Source organism: Neomonachus schauinslandi, chromosome 11 (assembly GCF_002201575.2).
Source record: "Neomonachus schauinslandi chromosome 11, ASM220157v2, whole genome shotgun sequence".
NCBI classification, from domain to species: Eukaryota; Metazoa; Chordata; class Mammalia; order Carnivora; family Phocidae; genus Neomonachus; species Neomonachus schauinslandi.
The window spans coordinates 13,110,467-13,126,054 of NC_058413.1; the positions used below are offsets into that span (position 1 = coordinate 13,110,467).

The window sequence follows — 15,588 nt, forward strand, 5'->3', positions numbered from 1 at the left end:
CTCCACTTTCAGGAGTCATTTAGTTTAAAGAGGCAGAAGTCTGGCCCACCTTCATTCATGCAGCCATAGAGCAGAACTCTATGTTCTGGAGAACAGAAATGAAATACTCTGAGTATTGACCATCTAGCTTCTAACTCAGTGCTCAGTGGTCTGGGAAGCTGTGAACATGACAGGGCTTGGTTCTCCTTCTCTAGGAGGCTTGTTGTAGAAGTAATAAAATAAAAGAAGTAATAAAATGCTTCACCAACGACAAATACCAGTCAGCACAGGGTGAGGGAGAGAAATCAGTTGAGATAGTTAGTTCAGGAAAATGACTGTAATGCTGACATGAGACCCACTAAGCAGGTTAAAATTTACCCCATCATAAATTTGTATTCTTTAGCAACTTTCTTGAACTGATTTCATGGATTTCCCCTACATAATGTGTCTCAACAATCTCCCAGATTTGTTCAGTCCCACAGTAACCAACTTCATTTGGGCAACTGCCAAGTGTGTTAGTTTCAACACTGATGGAGGGATGTCTTTGAGGCAGTGAGTCTGTCCAGAGAGAGGTCTGGTTGTTATTTCAAGTGACCAGGAGAAGAAACAGTACTGGAGCATGTCTGGGAGCTGGGCCAGATAAGGCAGAGAAAACCAACCGCTGTACCCCACAACCATTTGCAACCCTGATTTCAGGCAGGAGAAATCATGTGTAGATCCACCAACAGGTGGAATGTGGTTTCTTGCCACAACAATTCAGGGCTTATATCATAAAGAATCATGAAGTTGATAAAGTCTTTCTTCCCTTCTATCCTCTGCCCAACTTCCCTATTTGATATCATTAGCATTTCAGTGTTTCTTCCTCCTAACCAGTTCTTGCTTTCTGAGCTTTGACATACCTGGTTAACTCTCCTGGACCTTCGAGTAACCTCATGTATTGTTCTTCAGTGTCCTTCTTGTACTACTCTGGCCTCCGCTCCCAATGCTTTAGCACCAGTGGCTTCTTTCAAGTCATCGCACCTCCTTCTGCCATAGGATCTTTGCTCTGGAACCCAGGGACTTAATTAAGAAACAAAGAAAAAGAGTATTTTATAGGGTTTGGAGAAAGGGAATGAAATACTTCCTGGTAGCATTTCAGACAACAGATAACCCATAATGCTGACTTGCTTGGAGCTGCAGATGGAAATTTGTGCTGTTTGTTTTCCCTCCCTAAAGCTAGGGTCAGCTCTAACATGACCCCATGAATAGATGAGCAAAAGCACAGATGCTAGATATCAGTACGGTGCTGAGCGGGTCCACTAATGCTTCTAGAATTGAAAGTCTCTTGTCCTAACATGTGCTTAATTCAATGCTAAGCTTAAAAAATGCCTTGACACAGCCCAATGTCTACATTACAGAAAACAAATCTCTCTTCTTTATCAGAGTTACCCAATAACAAGGTGTAGTAATTCTGCTCTGGTGGGTAAGGATTAGACAAATCAATCACATGCTCAGGGACAGTTTATACTTTAGCAGAAGCCCAATAATTTTAAAACATAGAACCTTAACCTCCTTGATCAATGGTTATTGGGCATGGATATAGGGAACTCCTTTAAGAGATTTTATAATTTAGAAGCAAAATATATATACACATCAATTACACACATGTAGGTACAATAGTGAAAATCCAAAGTGAAGATTGAAACATTTAAGGAGGCTTTAATGTTAATTAGACTCATTTTTTAAAGAAAAGGAGGCTCACACATTTAAGTAAGGAATAAGCAAAGATTTGTACTCCAGTAGACATTTCCTAAATACACCATTCTCTTCTAAGAGCAATTGCAGTGCTTCCCAACGTGCCCATCAGAGGTCTCTCCTTTGGCCCCACTTCTTCCTATACCCACCCCATCAGTAAAATTTTGTCTGGTTCCTGTGCTTATGTTACAGTGGTGGAGATGATCCAATTAGGTCTATTGGTAGGACTAAGTTCAAGATTCTATTGAAGAAATAAAAGAATTTGACTCCCATTTCCCTTTTGTCACCCTAACCACCTTGTGTTTCCATTGCTTTGCATTTGCAGAGAAAATCTTCAGGGAAGGGCTTATCATGTATCCTTGGAATTCACACTCTTGGCACCCTCAATTATGGCAGTGACACCAGCAGGTAAGCAGGAAAGATCTCTTGTACATTCATGAACCCTCTTCAGAGATGCAGCTACATGTGTGTTAAGGCTGATGATCTGTTTCCTGTTTTGTAATAAGCATCCCTCCAGAGGGCTGCAGATTTCTTCAAGGCCCTGCAGGAGGGGTAAACAAAATCATCAGTAGGTGAGACTTCACAGTACAAGGAGCTTCTCCATATAACATGTGCTCTTTTACTTGATTCAGGGCAATGTTGTCATTGTCAACTATATCTGATAGACATTTTTTTCTGTTGCCCAGCGAAGGGAGTCAAATACACTGCATTGTTTTTTAGGAGACGAGTTCACCTTTCCTATAAGGAAGAGATTGAGTTTTTATTTCATTTTATTCTCTTTTATACCCCAAATCATCAATTGTTCTTTTTTATACTATTAAAAAAAGTCTCTGAGTCCCTATAAGATAAAGCATATACCTCTATACCAACCCATCCTATATCTACCCACCCATCATATTGTATAATGTGAAGGATATTTTTTTAGGCTTTGGGGATATAGCAATGAGTAGGAGAGACATGAGTCCCATCTACATGGAGTTCTTGGTCTAGGTTGGGAGACATATATTAAATAATATATTACCACAATGTTATTTAATCATGATTGTGATAAAGGTCACAAGTGAAGAGAAGCAGGTGTTGCAAGAGTGGATGTTAGATTTAGTCCTGGGGATGAGGGGAGACTGAGATGAAGAAAAGGCATTTATGAGCCTTGGAAAGCAGATAGAAATTGAGAAGGTGATATGAGGGGAGGTAGTGGGCTGAAGAACATTCTAGGCAGAAGAAAAGGTGGCAAAGGACAGGAAATGGTAAGGGGCAAAGAGTTCTGTAACAACTGAAGAGAAGCCAGATATCTGGAAGGCAGAAGAGGGAAATGGGAGTGGTGGGGAGTCTGAAACTGGGAGCACTGTCCAGAGGTCAGATCAGGCCAGGACTGGCCTTGTTAGCTTCATTCAAGACACTGGTATTTTCTTTTTTTTTTTTTTCCTAATTGAAAAGAAAGAGAAACTTATTATACCCAGATCATGGGCTGTTAATTTTTTGTAGGGGGGTGTGAATACACCCAGATGAGTACAGATTTTCAGTTCCAGCAAGCTTCTCTGTTCTTGGTCAGTTATCACTCTCTGATCCACACATTTATGTCCCTGGGCCCTGTAGGCATCTAAGTTTGTAACTCTGAGCGAGATGATTGGAGAGTCTCCTCCAGCACATAAATTATAAAGCCTGATAAGGCTCTGCAGGGGATACAGGGACAAATAACACAGAGCCCTGGTCTTAAGAAGCTTGAAATTTAGTAGGGAAGCAAGGCATTTTCACTAAGAAGTACCTAGAAGGCAGTAGGAACACGGTAAGAATTATTTATTATCATTGCATTGTTGATGTTGTTCCCTGAAGGGTCTCATGTCCATGCTGGGCATACAGATGCCCTTTAATAAATAGTTGTTGAGTAAATGATTCACAAGGCAGTGACAGTCTGGGGACCAGCAGGGTGGGGAAATAAGAGCTGTGAGCTGAAAGACTCTGTAATTACTGGACAATATCTCCAAATGCTTCCAACATGGGCTTACTCACATACGGCAATCCATGCTTGGCACACAGTGACCTCACCAGGGGTGCCACCTTGTGATAATTATGGCATGGCATTGTGGGAAACAGACTAGGGAAACAGAGACAGGAGATACAAAACTTAGATAAGAAGATCTTAGATAAAAACCCTGAAGGAGTTTTCTTTCCCCTATTACTAGATAAAACTCTATTAGCAATGCAGACCCAACCTTGACATTGTACAGTACTTCTGTTCTAGGAAGTTCAAAACTCTTGCCAAAAGTCAAAACACTCTAATCTTATCTCTTAATCCTCTGCAAGCCCTGTGGGTGGCAAATGTTTGGGAAGACTTAAGAGAATTACCTCTATCAAATATATTTATTTTGGGCCAGGTCAAATGAAAGTAGAGGGTTTTCTACTATTTTGAATTACCTAGAGAGCTGGAGATATCGCTCCCCCCACTCTTTGTCTCTCTCTGTATATACATTTAACTCCTGTACAATGAATGTGTTGAGTATTCAGTAAGTTTCAGTCAAGGTATGTGGGGGAAAGTTCTAGGATAGAAATAAGAAGTGAGGAGAGATGGGTTTTATCCAAGGCTTTCACTAATCAGCCAGATGAACTTCTTGGCCTTTAACCTTCTCTTTGATAAAATATGAATAATAATCTTTACTGTTTTGCTGAGATTTTAAAGATTTTATTTATTTCTTTCTTTATTTAATTTAGAGAGAGAAAGTGAGAGGGAGAGAGAGAGGGCACTGGGGGGGGGGGGGGGGGGGGGGGCAGGGGCAGAGAGAGAAGGAGAGAATCTCCAGCTGACTGAGAGCTGAGCTCAGTGTGGCACTTGATCCCATGATGCTGAGATCATGACGTAAGCCAAAATCAAGAGTCAGATGCGTAACTGATTGAGCCACCCAGGTGCCCCTTGCTGAGATTTTAAAGGACTAACAGGAGAGAAAGAATGAGAAAATCCCATGAGTAGATAATAAGATCTTTTTCCTTCTCTATCATGGATATGGCTTAGATGAATGGGATGTGGAAAGTCTCTTCCTCGAATATTCTGGAGAGACTGACTTTCAAAGTACTATCATTTTTTCTTTCTTTAGTGCACGTCCACCTAACTGCCCATTGGTAAAGTATTTCCAGATATCATTTGGAAATTGCAGCAGGAACTGGATTTCATTGTTAATTATTTTGTAACCTCAGCTCTAAAGATTTAGATTGATATTAATATTAAATCTTAATTAAGTTTCAACACAACTTGGTTACACAAGTATTATGATTTTTCTTGGGTTTTGCCAACAAACCACATGCAAAAACAAAACAAAACAAAACAAAACAAAAAACAATCACCAATTCCTAGGTCCTTGGGGATCTAGAAACTGAGTCATTGGTATTTTTTTCAAGATTTCACTTCATTTACTCACAATTGTTACACCTTCTTTTCTTTCTTCCCTTCCTTACCATTAATGTTTATAGAAAGATAGCAGCCTTTAGAAAATTCTGGTTCATTTTTTTCCTCTGAAATCTTGAGTGTAGGGCTCTGCTCTGGACTGTATGGGGGGGACTGTCCTAAGTGACAGACCTTGCCTTTTACCATGGACTGTTGTTATTACTCACTGGTGCTCGATTTGGAAGTTCAGGTGCCCAGTGAACCAGTCATTGAAAAAGGACTGTTTAACATTACAGGTGGCCAAGACCTGCAAAGAAAAATCTTACATTAGATGTAAATGAGCCAAGTGTTAAAGAAAATATTTATTTATTCCTTTAATAAGTTAATTGTTCAACAAGTACCTATTTTGTAAGTTTTCATGGATGAGGACTCTGGCAGAGGAAAGTGGGATTGTAGGATTTTGGTAGAGATTGTAGGGGTTAGAATACCATTTCCATAGAGTACACTTGAAGGACTTCTAGATGGGAAGTAAGGCATTCAATTGTTCCAACCCTGGGTTCTGGGCATAGAAGTGCATTTCAGTGTAAGTAGTTTTCTTTGTAATCTAATATATTTTATTTTATGAATTTAAAACCCTTATCCTAGGAAGGGGTTCATGGGCTTATCCAGACTGCCAAGATTAAGAACTCTTATGAGTGTTATTTTATTCAATGCCTTTCTAAGGTTTAATTCTAGTTGGGGTTGCCATTTTGAATGTTATTTTTGTGGTTGTTCTATGTCAGTGTTTCTCAAAGTGTACTTCAGCACACCTTGGGGTTCTCTAGGATCCTTTCAGGGGATCTGCAAGGTCAAAACTATTTCCAGAATACTTCTAAGATAGAATTTGCCTTTTTCATTTTCAAACTCTCATGCCTGTACAGTGGATTTTTTTTCCAGAGGCTTCTAAATATGAGATGGCATCATCAGTCTGATGTTTAAAGTGTATTGACTGGTTTTATTTTTGTTATTTTAAAGTTCATTAATAAATAAATGTTTTAAAATTCTGTTTCAATTTCAAATATGGTAAATATCAGTGGATATAATCTACATAAACAAAAGCTCTTTGACGTTTTCAGTAACTTCTAAGAATATAAGGTGGTTCTGTGGCCAAAAAGTTTGAGGACCAATACTCTATGCTCTAATTGAAGGTCCACTGAATTTAGGAATGAGCTTGGAGAACAAAGTGGTATAATAACAGGATTCTCCAGTTAATTATGACACAGTCAGTGGAAAGCTTAGGAGGCTGGGGTATTCTGCACTGATCATAACTCTGTTAATCTTTAACAGCATGCTCAGAGAACATGCCATGTCTCCTCTCTGGGCCTTTCTATCTATACAATGAAATGAAGTGAATTCCAGGGTCCTTCTAGGTGTAAGATTCATTTTGTAATTCTAGGAACTCAGATTCACTTGAAAGGCTGTGTTGTGTGGGGGATGGGTCAGCAAACTTTTTCTATAAAGTGCAAGGCAATAAATCTTTTGATTCTCTGTCATAGTTACTCAGTTTTGTTGTTGTAGAATGAAGGCAGGCATAGAAAATATGTAACTGTACAAGCATGGCTGTATTCCAATAAAATTTTATTTACAAAAACAGGCAATGGGCTGGATTTGGCCCTTGGACTATAGTTTACTGACCCTTAGTTTAGAGCGATGGCTTTGAAATCAGACTGCCTATGTTTAAAACCTGCTTTCTACCACTGACTAGCTGTGTGATCTTATACAAATTACTCAACTTCTTTATGCCTTAATTTTATCATCTATGAAGTAGTAAAACCATAGCACCTGTATCATGTAGTTACATGCAAAGCAGTGGACAGTGCCTGGCCCCTAGTAAGCATTCCACAAGTATAAATTATTATTATTTGAGGTAACCAGACTAAATCAGTATGGTCTCAAGGATCTTCTCTTAGGAACTTCACATTACCTGGGTGCTGAACCAGTCCCGGTTCTCCTCTGTGCTCATTTTCATTGGTATATGGCTCATTTGGGTAACATATGTCATCCAGGGACTTTCAAGAAACCTTTCAGAGAATAAAAGGAGGAAGTGATGACTCCTTGGGGTATTTCAGTTCCTATCACTGGGCTTGTACAACTGCTGGCAGATCTGGCTGAGCATTGGAAGAAATGGAAGGGAATCAAAGATTCCAATAAGATGGTAGTCCTTTGTTTTCCTCTTTGGAGGCCCTTTATATATAGAGATGACACACTAGGCTTTGGTCGCGTGACCAGCCTTGCAGCCTAATGAATGGGAGCAGTAACCCCAAAGTTCGCTGCAGCATTGGCCCAAGGATCAAAAGATACCTAGGACATATGCAAAGTGTTGACAACTTTGGCTTTGTCATCAGATAGAACTGAATTCAAGTTCTGGTTTGGCACCAGCACTGGCCCTTACTTGCTCTATAACCTTGACAAATGATTTAATCTCTCTGAGCTTCAGCTCTCTTAGCAGAAAAATGAAGATGATGCTATCCTACATCATCAAAGGATTGTTCAAGGATTACATCAAATAGGATAACGTAGATAAATCCTTTATCCAAGTGCCTGATGTATAGTAGCTGTCAATATCCTTATTATTATGTAGGGTTTAGAATAATAATGTGAAAGAATGGGCAAGGAATAAATTGGAAAGTTGAAGAGAGCTCTTTAATCATTTTGGTTTTGGGAAAATCTCTAGTCATAAAATAACCAGTAAAAATTCCTGTCCTTCCATTATTTTTGGCAAGGATTATGGTGTCCAGCTGGATTACAATTCTAAAGAAACTGGGTGTCGGATGGAATTTTGCAATTGGGAATTAAACATGTGGAAAGAAAAGGACAAGATTGGGCAAATTCTTTTTCCAAGGAACTTTTCTTTTTCAACTATTTCAACTTTTTTTTTTTTTTATATTTTCATGGAAATGTCTCAGTTACAGAGAATCGGGCCTGCTGTCCCAATCTTCTGCTAATCACAAACAGCTCAGATAAGGAAGGTAAGAGGATCATTTAGGTTATGGGAATAAAAGAATATTCTTGCTTTCTTACTTGACCACATATATGAGCAACATGGTTCTGAAGATTCCATAGAAAGGGCCTAATGTGATGAAATAGCAGATGTAAAAGCTGCTGACCCAGGCAATGTCCTGCAGAGAGAATGACTGACCATTAAATGTCCTGGACACAATTTCATTTCCCCTTCATTGGGCGAGGGCTAAGCCTTATGCCTTATTAGTCAAGGAAGCTACATCTGGAAGGGACTAAGCATTTTCATGTCCCCTTTTCTATCTCATCTAGCTTCAGAGGATGAGTCAAGTTACTCACGTCCCAATATCTTTGGAAGTACATCAGTTGCATAGATTTCATGTTGAAATATACAGGTATGAGGAGGGGGATCCCAACTGAAAAAGAACAACAACAAACAAATATGGTGAGTAAATGAGTAGAATGTGACCCTAGTGCATGTCACTCCTGGAATGTTGCCCTGAGAAGTGATGCAAAGTGGAGATCCACAGCCACATCCTGGACTCCATGGGGGTCTTTGAGTCTCTGAGGCTGAAACAGGAATTTGGTTCAAGCTCTCTCAAGAAGACTAAGGAAGCTTTGAAAATTTGAGTCATTCTTGATAGAGGCATCCCAGAAAAGCTTCTGCTTTGAACTTTCATGCTTTCTCAAGGTACATGGAATCCTTCAGTCCATCACAATCCTTAGGATTGATTGGGCCCTGTCACAATATGTCAAGATGGTAGAAATACAGAAGCAATAGTCATTTTCTGACCAGATGGTTATTTACCTGCTTCTCCCCCAGGACCAGTGAGGCTGCCTAAAGTACAAAGGAGTCTAATGGAGTCCCTCTGAGTTTTGACAACTCTGTCCTTGACCAGACTTTAGTTAGAGCCTTCTTTTTTGACTAGGTCTCACCATTGGCCTCCAGACTCTCAAACTCTACAAACTCTTAGCACAAATGATTTTGTCTATACCCCACACTGAGAGACTAGTACAACAGGAGCAGAGTTTCTAACAGCTCAAGGCCACACCTTTGGGGTGACCCCAGACCCTTAGAGGTCTGCCTGAGAAAGTTCAATACTGCCAAAACTGACTATAGGTCTCAGACCTTCCTTTTCTTAGAGTATTTCTGTTAGAAAACTTACAATTGTAAAATCCTTTCTTTTGTCTCTTTGAAATGGATCTCCTACAACCCAGAAATATCTTTCTCAAGGACCTGGGAGTCATTCCTTTGAATATAATTGTCCAGGATAGGCCCTGTCTCCCAGTCTCTCTGTGGGGTGGGGGAAGTGGGACCCTAACTTTCATAAGCACCAGGTAGCAGACACAGATGGCCTAATCACACTGACCAACTTTCTCTCCCCTCAATGTCTCTTGGTAATTTCCTTAGCACACCCAGTGTTTAAAAAAGTATCCCACCTTTTGTTTTAGCAGAACTAAGCTCAGTTTATACTGAAGTCCCTTTCCCCTACTACAGAAGCCTGAATAAAATCTGTCCTGTCAACTTTAAAAAATTCCAGTTCTGTTTCTCTTTGACAGTTTGAGCATGACGTACTTGTACCTGAGATGCTAAGTTGGCAATTGAAGCAAAAGGACACAATGAAACAGCTCCCAAGGGCAGAGTTCTGTGAGATGGGCATTCTGCAGTGAATCCACACCATCCATTTATTACTCATAAGCTAAGGTCATATTGCAGCACTACAGACAGGGAAGAAGGCTCAGAAAAGAAATTCCAACAGCTTTTTTCTTATATGAACACACCTCTGGTTAGGCTGGAGATCAGCTACCTTTCAAAATGGGGCACTGATATCCTCATTCCTCTTTTTGGTCATGCAGGAGGAGAGGGTGACTATCATAGGAATGGGCTGCAGAATTCCAGCAGTGGAAGGGGCAGCAGTGGAGATTGACCCCCATACCTCAAAAAATGGGCCCACAGGCCATCCTGGTCAGGCATGTTACAGATGACTACTGGTGCCCAACATTTGGGCAAATCAGATAATCTGCAACAGAGTTTCTCAATCCCAGCAATGTTGGCATTTTGGGCCTGGTAATTTCTTGTTGTTATGGGCTGTCCTGTGTATTGTAGGGGGTTTAACAGAACCACTGGCTTCTACCTACTGGGTACCAGCCCTATCCCTTCCCCTCCATTGTGTTAACCAAAAATGTCTCCAGACATTTTTGTCTAAGTCCCATTGGGACAACATTATTTCTGGTAGAGAACACTGGTCTACAGGAAATGTTTGGTACCTTCCTTGATTTTGTCTTATTTCTCAAATGTGTAAGCATTTTTTAGATGAGTGTATTTTGGGGTTCCATGAAAACTTTGTGAACTGACATGAATTTGATTTTGGTTAAGAACAAAGCATTTTTAATTCTTTCAAAGAAGCAGCTTCTAGTTTTGTTGATCTGTTCTACTGTTTTTTTTTTTTAATTTCTATATCATTGATTTCTGCTTTAATCTTTTTGTTGTGCACTTTAAAAATTTTATTATGTTATGTTAATCACCACACATTACGTCATTAGTTTTTGATGTAGTGTTCCATGATTCATTGTTTGCGTATAACATCCAGTGCTCCATTCAATATGTGCCCTCTTTAATACCCATCTCCAGGCTAACCCATCCCCCCAACCCCCTCCCTTCTAGAACCCTCAGTTTATTTCTCAGAGTCCATAGTCTCTCATGGTTTGTCTCCCCTTCCAATTTCCCCCCGTTCATTTTTCCCTTCCTACTATCTTCTTCTTCTTCTTTTTTTTTAACATATAATGTATTATTTGTTTCAGAGGTACAGGTCTGTGATTCAACAGTCTTACACAATTCACAGTGCTCACCATAGCACATACCCTCCCCAGTATCTATCACCCAGCCGCCCCATCCCTCGCACCCCCCACCACTCCAGGAACCCTCAGTTTGTTTCCTGAGATTAAGAATTCCTCCTATCCGTGAGGTCATATGATACATGTCTTTCTCTGATTGACTTATTTCGCTCAGCATAATACCCTCCACTTCCATCCACATCATTGCAAATGGCAAGATTTCATTCCTTTTGATGGCTGCATAATATTCCATTGTATATATATACCACTCCTTCTTTATCCATTCATCTGTCGATGGACATCTTGGCTCTTTCCATAGTTTGGCTATTGTGGACATTGCTGCTATAAACATCAGGGTGCACGTACCCCTTCAGATCCCTACATTTGTGTCTTTGGGGTAAATACCCAGTAGTGCAATTGCTGGGTTGTGTGGAGCTCTATTTTCAACTTTTTGAGGAACCTCCATACAGTTTTCCAGGGTGGCTGCACCAGCTTGCATTTCCACCAACAGCGTAGGAGGGTTCCCCTTTCTCCGCATCCCCGCCAACATCTGTCGTTTCCTGACTTGTTAATTTTAGCCATTCTGACCGGTGTGAGGTGGTATCTCATTGAGGTTTTGATTTGGATTTCCCTGATGCCGAGCGACGTTGAGCACTTTTTCATGTGTCTGTTGGCCATTTGGATGTCTTCTTTGGAAAAATGCCTGTTCATGTCTTCTGCCCATTTCTTGATTGGATTCTTTGTTCTTTGGGTGTTGAGTTGGATAAGTTCTTTATAGATTTTGGATACTAGCCCTTTATCTGATATGTCATTTGCAAATATCTTCTCCCATTCTGTCAGTTGTCTTTTGGTTTTGTTGACTGTTTCTTTTGCTGTGCAAAAGCTTTTTATCTTGATGAAGTCCCAATAGTTCATTTTTGCCCTTGCTTCCCTTGCCTTTGGCGATGTTTCTAGGAAGAAGTTACTTTGGCTGAGGTCGAAGAGGTTGCTGCCTGAGTTCTCCTCTAGGATTTTGATGGACTCTTGTCTCACATTGAGGTCTTTCAACCATTTTGAGTCAATTTTTGTGTGTGGTGTAAGGAAATGGTCCAGTTTCATTCTTCTGCATGTGGCTGTCCAAGTTTCCCAACACCATTTTTTGAAGAGACTGTCTTTTTTCCATTGGACATTCTTTCTTGCTTTGTTGAAGATTAGTTGACCATAGAGTTGAGGGTCCATTTCTGGGTTCTCTATTATGTTTCATTGATCTGTGTGTCTGTTTTTGTGCCAGTACCGTACTGTCTTGATGATTTCAGCTTTGTAATAGAGCTAGAAGTCCGGAATTGTGATGCCGCCAGCTTTGCTTTTCTTTTTCAACATTCTTCTGGCTATTTGAGGTCTTTTCTGGTTCCATACAAATTTTAGGGTGATTTGTTCCATTTCTTTGAAAAAAGTGGATGGTATTTTGATGGGGATTGCATTGAATGTATAGATTGCTCTAGGTAGCATTGACATCTTCACAATATTTGTTCTTCCAATCCATGAGCATGGAACGTTTTTCCATTTCTTTGTGTCTTTCTCCATTTGTTTCATGAGTATTTTATAGTTTTCTGAGTACAGATCCTTTGCCTCTTTGGTTAGATTTATTCCTAGGTATCTTATGGTTTTGGGTGCAATTGTAAATGGGATCAACTCCGTAATTTCTCTTTCTTCTGTCTTGTTGTTGGTGTATAGGAATGCCATTGATTTCTGTGCATTGATTTTGTATCCTGTCTACTGAATTCCTGTATGAGTTCTAGCAGTTTTGGGGTGGAGTCTCTTGGATTTTCCACATAAAGTATCATATCATCTGCAAAGAGTGAGAGTTTGACTTCTTCTTTGCCGATTCAGATGATTTCTGCTTCAATTTTTATTATTTCTCTTCTCATGCTAGATTTAGGCTTTATTTGATGTTCTTTTTCTAGCTCCTTCAGGTGTAAGGTTAGGTTGTGTTTTTGAGACCTTTCTTGTTCGTTGAGAAAGGCCTGTATTACTATATAATTCCCTCTTAGGACCACCTTTACTGTATCCCAAAGGTTCTGAACAGTTGTGTTTTCATTTTCATTTGTTTCCATGTATTTTTTAAATTCACCTGTATTTTCTGGTTGACCCATTCATTCTTTAGTAGGATGCTCTTTAACCTCCATGTATTTGTGTTCCTTCCAAATCTTTTTTTGTTATTGAAATCAAGAAATCAATCCCATTTACAATTGCACCAAAACCCATAAGATACCTAGGGATAATCCTAACCAAAGAGGTAAAGGACCTGTACTCTGAAAACTATAGAACATATATGAAAGAAATTGAGGAAGACACAAAGAAATGGAAAAACGTTCCATGCTCATGGATTGGAAGGACAAATATTGTTAAAATGTCTATGCTTCCCAGAGCAATCTACACATTCAATGCAATCCGTATCAAAATACCATCAGCATTTTTCATAAATCTGGAACAAATAATCCTAAAATTTGTATGGAACCAGAAAAGAGCCCAAATCATCAGGGGAATGTTGAAATAGAAAACCAAAGCTGGAGGCATCACAATTCTGGACTTCAAACTGTATTACAAAACTATAATCATTAGGACAGTATGATACTGGCACAAAAACAGCCACATAGATCATAGAACAGAATAGAGAACCCTGAAGTGGACCTTCAACTCTATGGGCAACTAATCTTTGACAAAGCAGGAAAGAATATCCAATGGAAAAAGGACAACCTCTTCAATAAATTGTGCTGGGAAAATTGGATAGCCACATGTAGAATAATGAAACTGGACCACTTTCTTACACCAAACACAAGAATAAATTCAAAATGGATGAAAGACCTAAATATGAGACAAGAATCAATCAAAATCCTAGGGGACAACACAGGCAGAAACTTCTTCGACCTTGGCTGCAGCAACCTCTTGCTAGTCACATCTCCAAAGGGAAGGGAAACAACGCAAAAATGAACTATTGAGACTTCACTGAAATAAAACACTTTTGCACAGCAAAGGAAATAGTCAACAAAACTAAAAGGCAGCCTACAGAATGGGAGAAGATATTTGCAAATGACAATCAGATAAAGGGCTAGTATCAAAGATCCATAAAGAACTTATCAAACTCAACACCCAAAAAACAAACAATCCAGTCAAGAAATGGGCTGAAGACATGAACAGACATTTTTCCAAAGAAGACATCCAAATGGCCAACAGACACTTGAAAAAATGTTCCACATCGCTTGGCATCAGGGAAATAGAAATTAAAACCACAATGAGATACCACCTCACACCAGTCAGAATGGCTAAAATTAACAAGTCAGGAAACAACAGATGTTGGCAAGGATGCAGAGTAAGGGGAACCCTCTTATACTGTTGGTAGGAATGCAAGCTGGTGCAACCACTCTGGAAAACAGTACGGAGGTTCCCCAAGAAGTTAAAAATAGATCTACCTCACGATCCAACAATCGCACTACTAGGTATTTACCCCAAGGATACAAATGTAGCGATCCGAAGGGGCACCTGCACCCCAATGTTTATAGCAGCAATGTCCACAATAGCCAAACTATGGAAAGGGCCCAGATGTCCATTTACAGATGAATGGATAAAGAAGATATGGTATATATACACATGGAATGAATTTTACTCAGCCAACAAAATGAATGAACTCTTGCAATTTGCAATGACATGGATGGAACTAGAGATATTATGCTAAGTTAAATAAGTCAGTCAGAGAAAGAGAAATACCATATGATTTCACTCATATATCGAATTTAAGAAATAAAACAGATGAACATAAAGGAAGGGAAGAAAAAATACAATAAGATGACAATTGGGAGGGAGGTAAACCATAAGAGATGCTGAACTCTAGGAAACAAACTGAAGGTTGCTGGAGGGGAAGTGGTGTGGGGAAGGGGTATTTGGGTGATGGGCATTAAGGAGGGTGCTTGATATAATGAGCACTGGGTGTTATATGCAACTGATGAATCACTAAATTCTACCTCTGAAACTAAAAAAAAAACAACAAAGCATTTTTGCTTATGATATTTTTATCAGTATCAGAATTATTTAGCTACCCTATTGTCTTTCAAGCCTGAACCCAGATTTATTATATATATATTTGTACATACATGTGATTTTCTTTCAAGCCTGAACCCAGATTTATTATATATATATTTGTACATACATGTGATTTTCACTTATATTGGGTGCAACTATCATAAAGGATTTCCAGTGACTTGTGTTTATGAGGTGGGAGTTTAAACATTTGCAGGATTATTGAACTTCAAACATTGAATAGAAATACCAACTGTTCTCCACTGAGAAACTGAACAAAGTTCTATGTCTTAACAGCTATGCTGTTCTTGAAAGCTTTTTGATGTCAATGACACCAGCTTAGAATTTAAAAACCCTTTATCTTACAAAATACACTTTGAAAGATGGAAGGTTTTATTTTGTGTTTTAAAGCATCTTTACAGTTGATTGTTCAAATATTGGCTTTCTGTAAAAAAAATTATCATGCTAATTTTAGGCTGTTTGTAGTAGAATATTTTTTTTAAAAAGATTTTATTTATTTATTTGAGAGAGAGAGAATGAGAGACAGAGAGCATGAGAGGGAGGAGGGTCAGAGGGAGAAGCAGACTCCCTGCCGAGCAGGAAGCCCGATGCGG

The 15,588-nt window shown here is 39.3% G+C and overlaps 1 protein-coding gene across 1 annotated transcript in view; it reads right to left on the bottom strand.

Moving 5' to 3' along the window:
* Positions 1-2,172: 2,172 nt before the first annotated feature.
* Positions 2,173-15,588, bottom strand: part of LOC110576133 (fatty acid desaturase 2-like protein FADS2B) — a 41,737-nt gene continuing 28,321 nt past the window's right edge. The window contains exons 7-12 of the mRNA XM_021685215.1: positions 8,426-8,502; positions 8,150-8,247; positions 7,053-7,149; positions 5,317-5,396; positions 3,683-3,808; positions 2,173-2,254 (exon numbers count right to left, since the gene is read on the bottom strand). Coding sequence (XP_021540890.1) covers positions 2,173-2,254; positions 3,683-3,808; positions 5,317-5,396; positions 7,053-7,149; positions 8,150-8,247; positions 8,426-8,502 — 560 coding nt within the window. The remainder of the gene's footprint in view (positions 2,255-3,682; positions 3,809-5,316; positions 5,397-7,052; positions 7,150-8,149; positions 8,248-8,425; positions 8,503-15,588) is intronic.